This window comes from Pollachius pollachius, assembly GCF_949987615.1.
Source record: "Pollachius pollachius genome assembly, chromosome: 2".
Classification (NCBI taxonomy): domain Eukaryota; kingdom Metazoa; phylum Chordata; class Actinopteri; order Gadiformes; family Gadidae; genus Pollachius; species Pollachius pollachius.
This window is the reverse complement of record NC_136935.1, coordinates 28,655,108-28,675,462: the sequence shown is the minus strand read 5'-3', so window position 1 is coordinate 28,675,462 and position 20,355 is coordinate 28,655,108. Positions and strand designations below refer to the sequence as shown.

Here is a 20,355-nt window from a genome sequence, read left to right as displayed (position 1 = left end):
GGTGTGTGTGTGTGTGTTTGTGTTTGTGTGTGTGTGTGTGTGTGTGTGTGTGTGTGTGTGTGTGTGTGTGTGTGTTTGTGTGCACATATGTGCATGTACAAAACTATAAAAAATCCGTACACAAAAATGTGAAAAAAGAGTTACAACTCTCACTCCCTTTTTGCCTGCCAGGCCACACCGCAACCACCACCCCACAACGCTGACACCCCCCGACACACACACACACACACACACACACACACACACACACACACACACACAGCCACACACAGATGACCAAACCAAAATGATCATGTCAATGGCGGAAAAGAGGTTTGCATGTATACAGACGCTGACTTTTTGTGCTACTGAGATGTGCTTTGTTTTGGAGGATTCACAATCATGTCTGTACAAAGGAGAGGTCGGGGCGATGAAGGGATGACTGACTGTGTGTGTGTGTGTGGAGGGGGTGGGGGGCGGGGGGGCAACCAAAGGTCAACAGGATCAATGGATTGTGAAAGTTCAGAGCACAAAAATTGGGAGAGGTGGTGAGGAAGTGTGGGAGGGGGGATTAGGAGAGGAGGCGTGAATAGAACGTGTGTGAAGGTGGACGTTACAGATTTTCCCTGGGGAACAACTTTTCATCGTAACACCTGTTGGTTGGAATGTGGCGAAACTACACAGCACAGCATGACACCACTACAGAACACTGCCCACCCCACGACCACACAACACCAATAATTCAATCACATCTATGTATGTGGAAGTGCATGTGTGTGTGTGTGTGTGTGTTTGTAAGAGAGAGATCGTTTGTATATGTGTAGGCAGTGAGGTTGTTTGTGTGCATTGTGTGCTTAATATATCTTTGTGTATTTTTGTGTACTTTTGTGTAGATTAGATTATGTGTAGATTATGTGTTATGTTTGTGATCCGATCTTGGCTCTGCTTCAGTATGCATGTGTGTGTGTGTGTGTGTGTGTGTGTGTGTGTGTGTGTGTGTGTGTTTGTGTGTGCGTGTGTGTGTCGGTCATCGTGCTTGTATGTCTGCCATCCCATGTGTGCAGGCGTCATCGATCCTCCCCTGTTTATGTGTAGGCATTGAGGCGCTCCTTCGAGCGCGTGGAGTGGATGTCATGCAGCTCCTGCTCTTCCTTGGACTTGATGTCCTCGTACTTCTGCATCCTGCTGGCATCCTTCAGGTAGCCCCAGTTAGCCGCCAGCGCCATGAGGAAGTGGACCTGTAGGGGGCGCAAAGGGGCCACCACGTCAGCGTGGGGAAGGAATCTGTGTATTGACGTGTCTTAGTGATGATGTTAACGACTCTGAGGTGCCATTCCATTCCAACTCGTACTGAAATAATAAGGCTCTGGCCGATGAGTAGCATTCAGCCATTTTGAGCCATTTTTGTAGGAGTTGATAGAACTACACACACACACACACACACACACACACACACACACACACACACACACATATACACGCGCGCGCACACACACACACACACACACACACACACACACACACACACACACACACACACACAGACACACGTCTTGGTTAACAGTGATCTCTGGTAACTTACTCACATCAAAAATGGAAACAGATGTAGTTGATGAGGGGAGTGAGACTAGCTCAACTTTTGTGATTCTCAGGCTTCATATTGTTGTTTTCATTATTTGTATTATTTTAATTATTATTCCAATAATACTTATATCGATAAGCATTATTATAATACAATTATTTTTATTGAAAGTATTATTATCATCTTTATTATAATTATTATTATTATTATTATTATTATTATTATTATTATTATTATTATTATTATTATTATCTATTTATTCATCTTAGACAGCACGGTCACTCTAGCATTAGGTGTGACTAATTATAGTAGATTATATGGTGTGTATTTGGTATGGCAATTTAAAATAAGGATAAAATAATACCTTACATCCCCAGCAGAGGGAAATGTGACGGGAGATGTTATTTTTTATTATATGACGTCAAGTGACAATATGAGTAATATATATTGTGGCATCCCGACCCCCACCGGGAGGGTCCGGGGGTTCGTGGTGGAGGGCGTATACCACCGCCATCCACCAGCCGGCGACAGAGAGCAGCACAACCCCCCACCCAATCAGCCGGATGAGGGACACCTGGCCAGTGGGAGGACACGTGGACAGAGACCCCAAAAAGGGGAGCGGGGGACCGACACGGGGAGAACGGAGACAAGAACGACACGAGTACGCCAGAGACTACGAGGCTCGCGGAGACCCTAGCTCAGCCATATTTACTCTTAGAGTGTCGCACGTCCTCAGAATAAACGCCGACTGCGGCTGTAAACCTCGACTCCTGTGTGGTTCCTACCGGGCATTGACATTCGGGGCACAGGGGTGCCACATATGGTGGAGAACGCAGGCAACCTGACGACCCCCGCTACAACCCCCCTCAGCCGACATGCAGCACCCGGAGGAGAGTGCGGCGACGTTCGCCCAGCAGCAGCAGCGGGAGACCGCGGAGAGCCTAGCCCTGCTCCGCGAGGCCGTACTACGGCTCACCCAGCAGTCCGCCGCGACCGCCGATGCAACCGCGGCCGCGGCCGCCGCCTCGACCACCGCCCCGACCAGCCGGCTCTCGAGGCTGGGCCCCGACGACGACGTGGAGGCCTACCTCGAGATGTTCGAGCGGACCGCCCAGAGGGAAAGCTGGCCGGAGGAGCAGTGGGCCCATATCTTGGCCCCGTTCCTCACCGGGCCCGCCCAGCAGGCGAGCCAGGACCTACCGGCGGAGGCCGCCCGGCAGTATTCGACCCTCAAACAGGCGATCTTGGCCTACTACGGCCACAACCTCGCGGCCCGCGCACAACGTGTCGCCGACTGGCGGCTCGACGACCGGGGCGCCGTCCGAACACAGATCGCCCAGCTCACTCGGCTGGTGAAGCGGTGGCTGACGGCGGGGGAAGGGCCCAGCCCCATCGATCGGGTGATCATAGACCACACGCTCCGCCGACTCCCGCCGGACGCGCGACAGATGATGGCCCACCACCACCCCGACACCGTCGACGACCTGGTCCGGCGACTGGAGAACTGGCAGGTGGCCCAACAGAGCGCCCGAACCTGGACCACCCCACGACGCGCCGAGACCCGCCGGGACCCGCGAGGACCCGCGGCTGGGGCCGCGAGACACATCCCCGACCCGCCGAGCTGGAGACAGGAGAGGAGCGAGTGGAGGCGCTGCTACGGGTGCGGCCAACCCGGCCACCTCGCTCGCGACTGCCCGGGGAACCGAGATGTGTCGATGCCGTCGGCCGACGCGGATCCGGGGGCGAACCGGCCCTGCATGCTGGCGACCTGTTGGGCGCAGGGGACGACAGGGAGCCCGACCATACCGGCGCGGGTGATGAACCGGGACACGCAGGCCCTCGTGGACACCGGGAGCGTGGTCACTCTCCTCCGCCCCGACTTGGCGGGCGGGAAGGAAGGGGCCCCCATGGAGGTGGCCTGCGTGCACGGGGACACCCGGACGTACGAGACCTGCCACGTCGTCATACGGACCCCGCACGGGACGTTCACGACGCGGGCCGGGATCGTACCCCACCTCCCGGTACCGCTGCTGATCGGGAGGGACTGCCCGATCTTCCACCGGCTATGGGACCCCGCGCGAGAACGCCGGAGCCGGAGAGAACCACCACGCAGAGGGCTGAAGGGGGCGCGACAGGCCTACGGGGCTACCAGGCTCCCGTCCTCCCACGGAGGGCGAACGGAGGAAGACCAGGACTCGGCGGGGAACGGGCCCTCCCCACCGGGGTCCCCGATCCGAGCGGCGGGAGGACCCACCGGCGCTGGGACGCCGGACCCCGCCGGCCCCCCGGAAACCCTCCCGGCCCCCTCCCGAACGGACCCCCCGGAGGCGCCGGAGAGTTCCCCCCTCACCGAGTTCTCGGACTTCCTGCCGGAAGGGGGGGAAGGCTCGACCCGCCCCGGCCAGTTCGCCACGGCCCAGCTCCGAGACGAGGCGCTGAAACACGCCTGGAGCCACGTCTTGGCCCACGACGGACAGGCGCGGGACTCGGTGAGTCAACCACCACACCCACACTTCAGCACCAGGGGGGGACTGCTATACAGAGTAGTGGCGGGAGAGGGCGGGGTGAGGGAACAACTAGTGGTCCCGCGACCGTATGTCAGCAAGGTGCTCTTTATGGCCCACACACACCTCCTGGGAGCCCACTTGGGCATGGACAAAACCCGGGACCGGGTTTTAGCGAGGTTCTACTGGCCAGGGGTAAAAAGGGATGTAGAGCAGCACTGCCAGGCGTGTCCCGAGTGTCAGCGGGCAGCCCCTCGAGCCACGGCCAGAAACCCCCTGATTCCCATGCCCCTTATAGAAACCCCGTTCGACCGGATAGCCCTCGACATCGTGGGGCCCCTCCCCAAAACCAGCCGGGGACACCGGTACATCCTAGTGCTGGTGGACTACGCCACCAGGTACCCCGAAGCCCTACCCCTTCGCGCGGCCACAGCCAAGGCGGTAGCCAAGGAGCTCATGCTTCTGTTTAGCCGGGTGGGGATAGCCAGGGAGGTCCTGACCGACCAGGGATCGTGCTTTATGTCCCGGGTGTTTAAGGAACTGCTTAGCCTACTCCAGGTCAAGCAGCTCCGGACCTCCGTGTACCACCCACAGACGGACGGCCTCGTGGAGCGTTTCAACAAAACGCTGAAACAGATGCTGAGAAAGGCCATGGATGCCGACGGGAAGAACTGGGACCAGCTGCTGCCCCATGTCCTGTTCGCCGTACGGGAGGTACCCCAGGCCTCCACCGGTTTCTCCCCGTTCGAGCTGCTGTACGGGAGGAGACCCCGGGGAATCCTGGACCTGGCCAAGGAGGCCTGGGAGAGCCAGCCGTCCCCCCACCGCACCACGCTGGACCACGTAGAGCAGGTGAGGGACCGCATGGCCAGAGTGTGGCCCATCGTGCGGGACCACCTACGGCGAGCACAGCAGGCCCAGGCGAGGGTCTACAACAGGGGGGCCCAGCTGCGGACCTTCCGCCCCGGAGACCTGGTGCTGGTCCTGGTCCCCACGGCGGAATGCAAATTCCTGGCCAAATGGCAGGGGCCATACGAGGTGGTCGAACGAGTGGGGGAGGTGAACTACCGGGTACGACAGCCCGGGAGACGCAAGCCCACCCAGCTGTACCACATCAACATCCTGAAGCAGTGGAGGGGGGGAGTGGATCCGCCAGACCCGGCACCCCCGGCGCTGGCGGCCCGAGGCCAATTCCCGGTGGTTCCGGTAGGAGAGGACCTCAGCCCGGCCCAGAAGCAGGACCTCGAGGAGATAGTGTTGCAGCACCAGGACGTTTTCTCGGAGGTCCCAGGGAGAACAACGGTCACCCACCACGATATCCGAACGGCACCAGGGGTAACGGTGAGAGTTCCCCCCTACAGGATCCCAGAAGCCCGGCGGGAGGCCATCCAGGAGGAGGTGGGACGAATGCTCCAGCTCCGAGTCATCGAGGAGTCACGCAGCGCCTGGTCCAGCCCAGTCATCCTCGTGCCCAAACCTGACGGGACGGTCAGGTTCTGCAACGACTTCCGGAGGCTGAACGAGGCCTCAGAGTTCGACGCCTATCCCATGCCCAGGGTGGACGAGCTAATCGAGCGCCTCGGGCCCGCCAGATACCTCACGACCCTGGACCTAACCAAGGGGTACTGGCAGGTGCCGCTGACCCGGACCGCCCGGGAGAAGACGGCGTTCGCGACCCCGGGGGGCCTGTACCAGTACACCGTCCTCCCCTTCGGCGTCCACGGGGCCCCGGCCACGTTCCAGAGGATGATGGACCAGCTCCTACGGCCTCACCGGGCCTACGCCGCCGCATACATCGATGACATAATCATCCACAGCGACAGCTGGGACATCCACCTCCGGCAGCTGCGGGCCGTGTTGGGGGAGCTACGGAGGGCCGGTCTAACCGCCAACCCGGCCAAGTGCCGCCTCGGGCTGGAGGAGACGGCCTACCTGGGGTACCGGGTAGGGCGGGGAAACGTACGGCCGCAGGAGAGCAAGGTGGCCGCCATCCGGGACTGGCCCCGCCCCACCTCGAAAAAACAGGTGAAGTCGTTCCTCGGGCTGGTAGGGTATTACCAGCGATTCATACCCGGCTTCGCCACGCTGGCCAGCCCCCTCAATGACCTGACCCGGAAGGCCTTGCCCGACCGAGTCCGGTGGTCCGAGGCGGCCGAGAAGGCCTTCGGAACCCTCCGCGAAGCCCTATGCTCGGAGCCGGTGCTCATAACCCCTGACTTTTCTCTCCCCCTCATTGTGCACACAGACGCTTCGGAAGTAGGGCTGGGGGGAGTGCTGTCCCAGGTCCGGGCCGGAGACGAGCACCCAATCACCTACATCAGCCGGAAACTCCTGCCCAATGAGAGGAACTACTCCACGGTGGAGAAAGAGGCCCTGGCCATCAAGTGGACCGTGGGTAAGTTCCGGTACTACCTGATAGGTCGGGAGTTTACCCTGGTCACCGACCACGCCCCCCTGAAATGGATGGCCAGCGCCAAGGACACCAATGCCCGGGTAACGAGGTGGTTCTTGGCCCTCCAGGACTTCCACTTCAAGGTGGACCACCGACCGGGCAAGGAGCACACCAACGCCGATGCCCTGTCACGCCGGGATGCCTGCCTGGGTTGGGACCCAGCCGACCGGGGGCTTCATCAAGCGGTGAAGGAGTGTGGCATCCCGACCCCCACCGGGAGGGTCCGGGGGTTCGTGGTGGAGGGCGTATACCACCGCCATCCACCAGCCGGCGACAGAGAGCAGCACAACCCCCCACCCAATCAGCCGGATGAGGGACACCTGGCCAGTGGGAGGACACGTGGACAGAGACCCCAAAAAGGGGAGCGGGGGACCGACACGGGGAGAACGGAGACAAGAACGACACGAGTACGCCAGAGACTACGAGGCTCGCGGAGACCCTAGCTCAGCCATATTTACTCTTAGAGTGTCGCACGTCCTCAGAATAAACGCCGACTGCGGCTGTAAACCTCGACTCCTGTGTGGTTCCTACCGGGCATTGACATTCGGGGCACAGGGGTGCCACAATATATATATATATTAGAATGATGTCCTCTTGAAATAAATCCACATCTTCTCGTATATATATATGCATATATATAGACCTATATATATGCCCCTGTCCCTTAGGCAGTTCCTAATCATCTTCTATGATTCCTGACTTTGTTCCAGTCTCTGTGTGTTTTGTTCTTCTTTGGTCTCCATCCAGTAAACCGGTCAGGCCTCATCACTGTCTCAGTTCCTTAGCAGGTCGCAGGATCTCTGCTAACGTTGAAAACTGGAATCCAAGCTATTATATCTGCCCCAGTAAATCTAAAGCTCCTTTCTTCACTGCACTTATGACTGGTCCTTTGATTCAGGGATGAATGGGGGAGCTCATTGAAAGGCTTTAAAGGTCTGATTTAGCAAGAAAATCTACCGGTTCGGAAAATGTGAGTGGCTTAGTTTCTACCACTGGTGTGTACACTATAATCATTTCAGCTAAATTACAAAATTAGTAAACGAAGAAGGTAGTAAGTAACAGATAAGTGACAATATGAGTAAACGATTAGAAATATTATTCACTGGAATAACCATTGACTGATCAAACAGCATAGCCATCCGCCATCCTAATTAGAAATAAATTCATATCAATAGATGTAGTTCTTGACTCTTTGAAACACACCTTACAAATGGCCACTTGGGTATCAGGAATACGATTTTGAGAATAAAATCCCATTTCAGAATAAAATGTAAATAACCATTTATTCTGAAACCTATTTAAGATTTGTGTGTGCCACTTCACACAATTAGTCAACAGCATATTAACATATTTCCTTTAATTGCCCCCTGGGGATAAATAAAGTTTCTTGAATCTTGAATATTTGTACCTAATATAACGATATATTTAAAATCTTGAAATGAAGAATGTATGATTGGATGCTGGCACAGAATCACCGGCTGAAATACTCCATTTCTCAACTCCTTTGTTTCCATGGAAACTGGTGAAAAAGGCGTTTCACTTCTTGGCTACTTGATGTCCCTATCTCTATCTATCTTTATGACTCTTTCTCTGATGCCTTTTAAAACACAATCGATCCGTTTGTTCAACTGGCTAAGGAGTCATCATGCGATCTTTACAGAGGTACAGACGAGGTCCTCACCATGGCGATGGCCGCGGCTCCTGCTCCAGCCAGCGCGCAGACAAACAGATGGAAGGTCAGGTCCAGCTGAGGGCATAGGGAGAGGGCTCAGTGCCTGCTATCATTGGTATTCATCTGTATTTGTACTTATTTTGAGGTAGGAGAGGGATAATCTTTGGGATATGTGCATTTTGAATGTAAAATATGGTCAAACCGCAAAAAACTAAATAATTATCACACATTCAGTAGTATTACAAGCAACATCAAATGTTCCAAAACATCTCCTCTGATACTCACACCTCCTCTCTCTCTCAATTTCAATTAAATTAAGAAAAGCTTTATTGGCATGGGAAACAAATGTCTACAATGCCAAAGCAGGTAAAAAATTAGGAGATCCAAATATAAAACATTGAATACAAAATATATGCATATCAAATAGTAGAATATTAAATACTAAATATATGAAAATTCAAAGGTTTAATACTTAGAGTGTCTATTGTGTTTAGTGTCTAAAAGTCTAGTATCACCTGTTTAAAGGAGATGCTAGACTATTTAAAAAGTTCTCTCTCTCTCTCTCTCTCTCTCTCTCTCTCTCTCTCTCTCTCTCTCTCTCTCTCTCTCTCTCTCTCTCTCTCTCTCAGTCTCTCTCTTTCTCTCTCTTTCTCTCTCTCTTTCCCCTCACCTCGTTGGATTCACACATCCTGAAGAACTTCTCAGATCCTGTGCACACCTTCCTCTCCTCCGAGATGGAGACCACTCCTGTAACAATATCCACAACTACATAAGCATCACACGCACACACACACGTACACACACACACACACACACACACGCACACGCACACACACGCACACACACGCACACATACACGTACACACAAAGCCCCTTTTACCAAATTGTCTCAGGTCCAGGCAGAGGTTGGCTCCGTCCACCAGGCTTGCGTTTTGACACATGGACCAGATGTTGAAGTACATGAAGACAGGCAGGCCGGTGAAGGCTGTCACCCCAATCCACACCAGGAAGAACAGGTAGGCCAGGAACATCAGCTGTGTAGGAGGAAAGAACCGTTGGGTTGAGATGATGAGTGGACGTAGAGATAAGAGGCTGATAAGAAGGGAACTACAGAAGGTAATACTTAAACTCAGGCGTAACTATGAAAACAATCCTACACGTGTAAAACAATACTATCCTTGTCTATGTGTTGCTTTGGTATTGTTTAATATAATTTGATATTTGAGTCAACTTCAAGTTTCGAGGGAGTTTCATATGCATGGATTATACAGTTGTATTAATTTCAAATTCATGTTTATTCATGTTTGTCATTCATTGACACATTGAGGGTTCTGCACTGAGATGAGAGTCAACCAAAGAGAATCTTACGAAGGCGGTGAGACAGCGTCCACATGCAGTGATCTTGAACTCCCCATACAGGTCCCTGATGGCCCCGGTGGTGAAGAATCCCTCCACCAACAGCAGTACCCCGAACAGGAAGAACCCTCCTGCCAGGCCATAGATGATGTACTTCAGGATGTCGATGCTGTGGAGAGAACACACACACACACATACACACGCACGCACACACACACACAGACACACACACACGCACGCACACACATACACACACACGCACACACACACACACGTAAGCAAAGAGGTCAACGAAAGCTTTAAGGTGTTGTGGACGCATGTTTAGACCTCTTTTTTAAATGATAGGTATTGAGTCATATGGCAATATTTGTTTTAATAATATTTGATGATACACATATTGACATGTCAGATAGGGCTGAACAATATTTCACTGTTTTACTAAAAGTATGGCGCTGTAACCACTTGTTTCCAGCTCTCTGGAAAGGACAAATCCAATAGGAATTAAAAATTATTGCGTGATCAATGTTTGATGTTAGTGATGTGTCGTGCATTCCCTGCCTCGCATTTTATCTGATTAAACAAGGTATTTTGAGCCATTCGGGAACAGATCTTGGAACGGAACAGAGCCATAAGTTCCCCCTCCCTGCAAAGGACCACAGTTTCCATCACGTGTCAGCAGGTTACATGATGCGTTCAGGCAGCTCTTGGGACGCATGCCTACTTCACTAGGCAGCACAGGAATCACCTTTTTTGTTCACAAATATGGTGTGAACATGCCTTTGTTGGTTATAAATAAACACACATTTGCATCATTTTAAGGGTTGCCAAGAATTGCTTTTTGAAGGCTTTATCCTTCCCTCTCCCTCTCCCTCTCCCCCCCCCCCCATCTCTCTCTCTCTCCCTCTTTCTCTGCCACTTTCCTGGATCCGTTACTGGTGAGCAGGTGTGGCCTGGAGAGTCTTAAATCCTTGTTTTTGGTCCAAGCCAGAACACACAGGGAACACAAAATCACATGCAATGCAAAACATGCATGTGAGTTAATGTTTAAAGTCTTATTTCCTTATCATTGCAATTTACACCTTGTGCTTTCACTCTTTTCTTACAGCCAATAGATGTCAGGCTCCTAAAGTCTCCCCTGTGTTTTCAAGTTAAGCATTTATATTTGCTATTGATAAAAGTACTCCAAAGGATGACTCAGCTAGCTCAACCCTGAACTATTAGTTCAAACATTGTGCTGTTAATAAAATTGAAACCTATTTGAACCAAATATGGTTAATAAAATAACCCAAAGTCATATTATTGGATCAATATTTCCAATAACAATTGTATGGTTTCTTCAAGGGGAAACCATGATGTGTATTGCCAATAGAGTATATATTTAAATAAACAGACTAGTCTGGCTCATTCACTTCCTTTTGCATTCTGATTTGTGGTCGCTGACAGTGGTCCATCCAGACCAACCGGCTCAATCACAACTACTGCACCACCCCTGACTTGTGATTGGCCGGACACAATTGTTAGGTCCTCATCCAGGCTCGCTTGTGCAACGGAAGCTCCCCCAGAGAGACTGGGGGGTGGAGGCCCAGCAGCGAGCGTCATGGCGGTGTGGCGCGCTGTCCTCTGCCAACAGTCACTTACATGGTGAAGACGTCCAGCAGCTCGCCGGGGTTCTTGATGAGCTCAAAGTAGTTCTGGAGGATGCCCACGGTGCCGCTCAGAGCCTCGTGGCCACAGCCGCAGAACAAGGCCACGCCCATGTAGAGCAGGATGGTGGCGATGAGGGAGGCCCAGGGCAGGCTGCCCACACAGCGCTCACAGCACTCCTTACAGCCTGGAGGACAGGGGCACAAACACGCCGTCAGATCACTGTCCTGAAACAACAGGTCATTGGTGGAAGAGTGGAGTGGAGTGACAGTGGTGACGCTCTGCATAGAAGAGTTCTCCAGGGCAGCCTTCCGCTATGTGGAGAACATCCTTTAAGACCTGAGATGTTTCTGTATTGTCTCCAGTCCTTTATGCTAGTTTACAAGTATTAGGACAATTAAAACCAAATTGATGGTGATGAGTGCTATTGCCAATTAGAAAGATAGATAGATAGATAGATAGATAGATAGATAGATAGACAGATAGACAGATAGATAGATACATACATACATACATACATACATACATACATACATACATACATACATACATACATACATACACATTCATCAAGATATACATACATGCATACATACATACATATACATTTATACATACATACATACATGCATTACGTACATCCATACATACAAACATACATACAATTATGTAGATGGATAGATATATAATATGATTCTGTCAGGGGATGTATGTATTTTATTTATTGGTCATTTACGATTCAGATGGAGTTTCAATGAGAGGTTAGATGGGAAAAAGTTTATGGTATTACGAAAGGAAAGTATGTTTCCCACCTTTATTTTTCACATTTTACCTTTGTGACCTTTATTCCCAATTGGGTTTGAACACTATTCTATTAGAACTCGTTCAAGTCTGATGATCCTATTAAAATGACTACATGGGTAGATTGTTAATGTCTCTAAAACCTATTTGTTCTTGCTCCAATATTATCAGGATTATTTGGTTTAAAGGTTCATTCTTTTCCCCCATATTTTTCATAATAAGGAAAACATGAAATCTGAAGACACGATTCCACAACAAGAGAAATCCTGTACAAATCCTACCAATAGAATATGTAATTTGTCATTCATCTTTCTAGTTGACCTATCAGCAGCTGCTGTTGCCCCGGTACACTTTCATCTGTGCTTGCTAAAACACAATGGCTCTCCTCCGCATTATGGTTAAAAATAATATGTGATGAGTCTCCTCCTCTGGTCCTCCATATGCTCTCTCTCCTCATCTCCCTCTCTCTCTCACTTTCCCTCTCTCTCCCTCTCTCTGTCTCTCTGTCTCTCTCTCTCCCTCCCTCTCTCTGTCTCTCTCTCTCTCTCTCTCTCTCTCTCTCTCTCACACATTCCCTGAGGATCAACGCCTGAGGAGTGCAGGCGTTGATCCTCAGGGATGGGGATGGTGCTGGTGGTTTTGGTGGTACTGGTGTGTGTGTGTGTGTGTGTGTGTGTGTGTGTGTGTGTGTGTGTGTTTGTGTGTGTGTTTGTGTGTGTGTTTGACAATCTGTTTGTGTGTGTGTGGGTGTCTTGGTATCATTAAGATAAAATAAATATTTAGATGGATTAGGTCAAAACCAATGCGTTGTAGGGTTAAGGTCATAACAACATTCTTCACTTTCTCTGCACTGTTTTGTTGGGGAACAGTGACAATGTCGAGCTTGACAGCACCCAGAATACACTAAATGAAACGAAACATGGCTGTACATTGTGTTGTCTGTCTGTGTGAACCAAATGGAGATAGCGCTAAAATAATCCAAACAATGAAGTGATGAAGTAAAAATAATGTTTCAGAGAAAGTAGCCCTTTGTAGTATAGTCCTTTCACCACATATGATAAATAAATGTATGCATAAAGAAAAAGGTTTCTAAAAGCAGAGTAATGCATGGAACATGAGCTCTGAGATAGCAACATGTCCTCTTCACTGTTTTTGCTATGATTCTAGATGGTGGGCCTTGCATCTGTACATCATGCTATGATATGTCTTAATGCGACATCAGAGCTCTAATGGCAATTAACACCCATTGATGGCACTGGGTATGCTAGTTTCAAAACGTTCATCATGTTAGAACCACAGCAGGTAAACAAACATGCACAAACACAAACACACACATAAATGCACGTACACACACACACACACATACACACACACACACACACACACACACACACACACACACTTACACTCACACATATGCACACACACACACACACACACACACACACACACACACACACACACACATACACACACACACACACACACACACACACTTACACACACACACACGCACACACACACACACACACAAACACACACACACACAAACTCTGCATACTGATTACTAGGTCACTTGGGGTTTTCTGCATTTAAAGCCAAAATATGGATACATATGCATACTAAGAAGAAACAGTGCAACTTTATTCAGGTTGCATGCACACATGCACAGACAGACAGACACGGACGGACACACACAGACATACATACACACACACACACACACACACACACACACACACACACACACACACACATACCCACAGACACAGACATCAACAGAATATGCACATTTCACTGACACAACATAGAAGGAATACGCAGTTATTCCATGTGTGTTTGTGTGTGTGTGTTTGTATGTGTATGTGCGTGCGTGCGTGCACAAGAGACATCTACATCTTCAGGTGCATAAATAGTAAATGCTCAGTGGAGGTGTGTATGAAAACCACAATTTTCATGAACGTGTTGGAGTGTAGCTGTAGGTCTTGACGTAGCCCCGCTTGTTGTCATGACAACGCTACAGGCAAAGTGGGTCAGTGAGCTCCCACCACACCCGTGGTTGGCATGACAACAAGGCTGGTCAATTAAACCTGAGCACCGTGTTGAGACACACACACACACACACATGCACACACACACACAAACACACACACTCACTGTATACTATGCAGTAGAGAGAGAGAGAGTGAGAGAACACTTATCTGTTCCTAGCTTTGTGTCGTACTCTCTATATTGTGTGTATGCAGTGCTGCCCCCGCACAATATTCTGTGATTAAGTGCAGCGATCAGCTGAAATCACAGCTGATCAAAGCTATCCCCCTTATTTGGATTCTTTGGATCTGTGATTGTTTTTTTGGTTTGGCAAACACTAGTGATGTTTATGGGGGTTCAACTATAAAATGCACTGTTAATGTGTTTTGGTTGCTCCATTGAAAATAAAATGTGTACATTGTTTTCGACTCTGAGCTAGACGCCTTTATTCTGCCAATTCAGGTTCCTCCCTAATGATCTGAACCCATGGATCATTACGGAAGGACTCTGTGCCTGTCTATCTGTCTTTTAATCCGTCTGTCTGTCTGTCCTTCTGTCAGTATGTCTGTCTGCGTGTCTCGCTGGGTCAGGTGTATCCCCAGGGAGCCTCCTGTTTGACACGGCTGCGACAGATGGAGAGATATTCGATGAGGAGATTAGAGAGAGAGAGACACACAGAGAGAGAGAGAGAGAGACAGAGAGAGAGAGAGAGAGAGAGATAGAAGGGGAGGGGGAGAGAGAGAGTAGGGTAGGGGAAGAGAGAGAGTAGGGGAGGGGGAAACAGAGAGAAGGGGAGGGGAGAGAGTAGGGGAGGGAGAGAGAGAGAGTGAGAGAAAAAGGGAGTGAGAGGAGGGGAGGGGGAGAGAGGGGAGGGGAGGGGGAGAGAGAGGAGGGTTAAGAGAGAGAGAGAGTGAGAGAGAAAGAGGGAGAGAGGGGGAGGAGGGTAGCAGAGGCAGAGCAAGTTAGGGGAACATAATTGGTCGAAAGAGAATAGGGGAATCACGGGGGGGGGGGGGCGGGGGTAGCAGAAGGACGGCTAGAAGCAGTGAAGTGGAAGAGAGGGGCGGGATCAAGACAAAGACACAGAGGGATGGGCTGTTTGTGCCTCATTCTTGTTACATGGGACATACTATCCATCGTAAACATCCCCCTGTGGTGTTAAGGTAGATCACACCAACAGCACTATTCCTGTTCCACACAACAGGCAATGCTTCTGACATAATATGCTAGTAGTCTCTGCATCGTTTTTGCTTTAACTGCAGTTATATATACATAATAAAACATGTATGGTAAACCAGCTTGATCACCACATGTAAAGTACAAATGTTTTGGTAACACTTTCCTATAAGGGTACAAAAATGGACTATTAATTAACATAAGTGAATGCAGTAAGAAGCATTAACTAACTATTAACTCAGTTAACATATAGTCTGATGATAATTTACTAATGGTGTTCATGATAACTAAGGTGTTTTTCTATACATTATTGAGGGTTAACTCCATTATTTAGTTTATAAATTAATTACTTAGTAAATGATTAAACATGCACAGCATTACTAAATCATTACTAGACCATCAGTTTACTAGACTGTTGCTTATTACTGACCTAAATAATGACAATTAATGGTTAATTATTGTACCCTTTTTGGAATGCGTAACATATGGTTTTGCAGTCATTCTTTAGAGAGGTGCTCATTATGAGCCTTGGATCTTATACCTCAACTGCAATATCATATGTCAAATAAACTATTTTGTTTTTGTGATTTCAAGTTTTGAAATGGCCCACACACACACACATGCCCCCCCCCCCACACACACACACACAAACACACACACAAACACCCACCAACCCATTCTACTCAAGTGCTTGGTGAGAATGCTGTCTCATTAGTCAGTGATTTGAAGTGTCTCCACAGTCTCATACAAACAGCATGCTACCATTACAGCATATGTGTAGCAATCTACCTGTGTTTACTAAGTGCCTTAATGTGTGTGTCTAGGGAGTTTCTAGTGAAATGTTCTAACGTTTGCACACGCACCCATAAACACACACACACACACAAAACCACAAACAAATTGTTTTGGTATGGATTTCAGGGCCTGGACACCAAATTTCTCTCGCCAATGGACACCAAATTTCTCTATCGACAATGACATTCGCATACGATAAAGTGGCATTGTTAAACCCAGAATGATCCAGAAAAATTTGTCAATGTTAGGGTGGAATCACAGTGTCCTCTCAGCATTATATGCTGAGAGGAAATTTACTAATTGTAAATTGTTTTGGATAATAGCTTCTATATGTAAATATACTAAGTGCCCTACATATAAATAAGAATTTGAACTTCAAAATATGTAATTTTCATCTGCAAAATCCAATTTGTAAATACAGTCAAATCGATGTATCAATCATGTCCGGTATGGTTGAGATCAGGCTAACAATCATGAGGGTAATCCTAATACAATTATATAAAATTGCTGAATACACTTTAAAGATGGTAGATGTAACAATATATATATGTTTACCATACAGCCATTAGCCACATATTGGAGAGGTGTTCCCCCTCCACAGACTCAAAGCTTACGCAGGTTGCCATGTTGCAAACACAAGCTGAGAGCATCAATATATTTTTAGATGAGAATTATCCTATTTTGACAAGTGACAATGACTCCTACAATTTGAGATGATCAGCTTATCTATAAGTTAGCAATTCATTGATTGTTTTCAAATGATAAACCAGCTCATGTCTGTCTCAAAGTCCTTCTGGCCTATAAGCTGTCACGATCTTTCAAAAGCAACTCCAAGATGTACCCGTGTTGAAGCACAGCGTTTGGTTAGGGAGCTTCTTAAAGGAGGACGAACCTTTTTAGGTCAGGTAGAATCTAGTACAACCTCGGTTTATCAATTTTGTTTGCTTGATTCCATGGCTGCAGCCTAACATGTTTGTGGGCCAATTTCTTTCATATCTGGCAACCTGGGGTACTCAGAGAATAGTAAATCATATAAATCAAAACAAAGCTAACATCCCGACCCGGAACTAACATTTTAAAGGAGGACATACCTGCTGAAACATTGTTGTCAGAAAACCAGAATTTCGACTTAGCATGTTTCCTAAATCTCTGATGACATTCCATGGTCATTTTATGATTTAGTATTGCCAATTTGTTACATAAAGCTCCTTAAATGAAAAACTAATGGCCAGTTGGGCCTTAGCTGCCGGATGGTGCAGGATCAATTGATCATTACTGCTGCTCTGTATGTTGTTAGGTCTTCCGATTATTTTGACTAGAGGTTTGGTTTTGAAGTAGTATTTGCAGCCACACACGACCAGCATTGCAAATTGGTTAGGGGGAGCAAAATAAAAAGTTTGATCCTGAGATAATTTTCATGCATTGACGTCAACTTCCTCGCTTGCTCCATTTCAAATGGAAAATAGATGACAATTTGAGCTCCCCCTTGCTCTATTTAAAATGGAAATACAACTATCTTTCTATTAAGAACCAAACCAATGACTTATATTCAATGGGTTATGTCATTTGCAATGCTATGCAGAATTCCATTCAGTGCATAATCTAACTAAACAATGTCAACTTTAACCAATTTGCAAGTAATCTGGGGTAAATAGATTTTATCAAATTATATAATTCATTATCATTAACATTTCACTCTGTTCTTACAATTATGGTTACTTGACAATTTATTAAGCATATTTGTTGAATGGATTTTCACTGTCAGCCTCATTATTTTCCTACTTCATCATACCCTAGCTTTTATGTGTGCTTCTCTCATCCACTCTCATCTCCCCATAGGTTTGCCATGAAATTACATTTGTATTGATTTATTCCGTTCTCCACCAAGTTGCTTTTTATTAGTGGTCAGTAACAAAATACACAGTTGTTATGGAAAGCAGAGAGGAGAAGTAGTGCAAAGGGCCATGCATCAGTGTGTTTAGGACAAACCAGGTGACTAAGGCCGTCAGGGCCATAAAGCAGCCAGATTGGGATGGATCTCCGGAGCAAGGTGTTAATGCTGCAACAGGCTGGCTAGCTTTGTGATGGTGGCAGCTAGATGGTTTATGTAACAAACATTTTTTTTTAGGTAGGATCGATTTTTTTATGGCAACCTCATTTTTAAATTGTAGTTATGTCTCTCAATTTAGGTATACATTGTCTAAAGCAGAGAGAATGGAGAATAAAAAATGTAAATGGTTAGTTTGTCTTAATTATAACTATTATAAGCTAGCCTTAATACATGTATCCAAAATCACTTTCTTGAAATCGTGTGTGATGACTCCATGCTTTCTTTATCCCCCCACCTCCAACAAAAAAAAGTAGGTCAGTAAAGGCGATAGTTAAACATGTAGACTAAACTCTTGCTCTTAGTTTCCTTCCTGCTCTATTGTAATTACCGTCAACCGCAATTTCCAACTTTGCATTCATAGTACACTCAGATCAATACTATTCATTCCTTTGACTCATGAATGCATTTAATTTCAAATGCATCTCCCTGTTTATTACCTCACTAGCTGATAAAACATCAAATTTGCATATGTAACATGCCATTCTATTCTGTTCCAATATAAATTTTTATATTAAATCAAATTAACATGGAAACTGGAAAGGTTCATGCTAACAACAATCAAAAGGGTTATTCGTTTGTTCAAAACAAAGAATCTGTTTGCCATAAGCATCCCTATATCTAAGTGTGCCTTCTGATTGGCTCAAGCTGTTTCCCTCCAGAAAAAAAATCCCTGAGTCCACCTATTGCATTACAGAAATCTAGGGCCTAGACTTGTTCCCATGGAAACAATGCTTATACACTGTAAAGGAATAAACTATTCATTTTAAAACGCATTTTGGTTAAAGCATTCCACACATGGTGTGAAAAAATTGGCATTGCGTCTGTTTTTGGGAACATATCAGTTCCAGCCTTGGGACACGCCCATATTCTATGCCATTTAAAACAGCAATATTTCGAAGATCGGTTGGAATACGCAGTGAAATTAATGGATTCAAAAAATACAAGAGAAAGAACCAAAGAAATATCGAGTACCGATGCCATCGAGGGACGGCATCGGTAAGGCTGGAGATGGCAGGGAGGAGAGCCTCCCGTGTCCCCATCTCCACAGACTGGTGAAGACATGGAGGGAGAGGACCGAAGGGGGGAGGGTGTGGGAGAGACGCACAGAACAACATGGAGATGTAATGCAGAGATAAACGACTGAGAAGCAGCAGAGGAGGGTGTGTTCAAATTAAAAAAGAAAACAATGGAGACGGAGAAATTCAGACCGTGAAAAAAGAGCAGGACATTAGAAGAGATAGATAAAAGATGGTAAGAGAGAAAACAAGAAAAAATGAAGGCAATGAGAGAAGAAAGGCGAGGAAAGAAGAGGAGAGGCATTCTGACAAGCGTGAAGTGGTAACAATGGAGCCTAACAAAGAGTAGCCCAATGGAAGCATCAATCACAGATTTGGCTAAACCCCCACCCAAAAACCTTTCCAAATAATTATTTAATGTTTTTTCTTCTTTCACCCCTCCTTCCCCTGACCACCCTCTCTGCCTCCCTCCATTTCTCCCTCCCTCCTGCCACTCCCACCTCCCTTTTCCCCTTCATCTTATGAATCCCTATTTTCAAAACAACACTGACTATTTGATGTGTGCTCCCTCCTACTCCTCCATCCATAACCATGTCCAATTTTTTTAGGTTATCCCACCTTCGTGGTCTGTTGTCCAAAATCAGATACACCCCAGAATATACTATTACCAAATAAAAACATCAATAGGCTTTGAATTCTGTCACATGCAGTCAATGCAGCGATAATGACCACAGACGAGCCCGAACGCTCCAATTTTATTCAGGAAAAAATGGATTCATGTGGTTTAAAAGACGCTGAAACGGGTTCTGCATTTTCACTTTACATTTTTTATATTTCTTGTTCCCCCCATCCGTCCTCTCTCCCTTCACTCTCTGCATCATACACAAAGAAATCATATCTCATGCAGACGGATGCATCACCACACAATCCCCAGATGAAGGAATGCAAGTTAAATGGCAGGATTCTTTTTAATTGCAGTAATTCCAGCCCTTCCTCTTACCTTTCTGGCTCTGGGAATCATCCATGTTGTCCTCCATTGTAGCAGGTTACAGTCCTTTTGTCTCCCTTTCGTTTTTCAAAAGCCGTTTAAAGCCCCTTGCTGCCGCTCAGCACAGTATGTGTACGTGTGTGTGTGCATGTATGTGTAAGATGGTGACCGTGCGCGGAATTGTGCACACCCCCCCCCCCCCCCCCACACCCCACACACACAACCACGCGCAAATGACGGCGGCTTAGG

The 20,355-nt window shown here is 47.6% G+C and overlaps 1 protein-coding gene across 1 annotated transcript; it reads right to left on the bottom strand.

The window, feature by feature from the left end:
• Positions 1 to 1,064: 1,064 nt before the first annotated feature.
• gpm6ab (glycoprotein M6Ab) lies at positions 1,065 to 20,155 on the bottom strand (the record flags this gene model as incomplete). Its single annotated transcript, XM_079728834.1, has 7 exons — positions 1,065 to 1,217; positions 8,199 to 8,264; positions 8,860 to 8,936; positions 9,070 to 9,223; positions 9,558 to 9,714; positions 11,184 to 11,376; positions 20,119 to 20,155. The coding sequence occupies 7 exons, from the start codon at positions 20,153 to 20,155 to the stop codon at positions 1,065 to 1,067; spliced, it is 837 nt and encodes a 278-aa protein (XP_079584960.1).
• Positions 20,156 to 20,355: the final 200 nt, after the last annotated feature.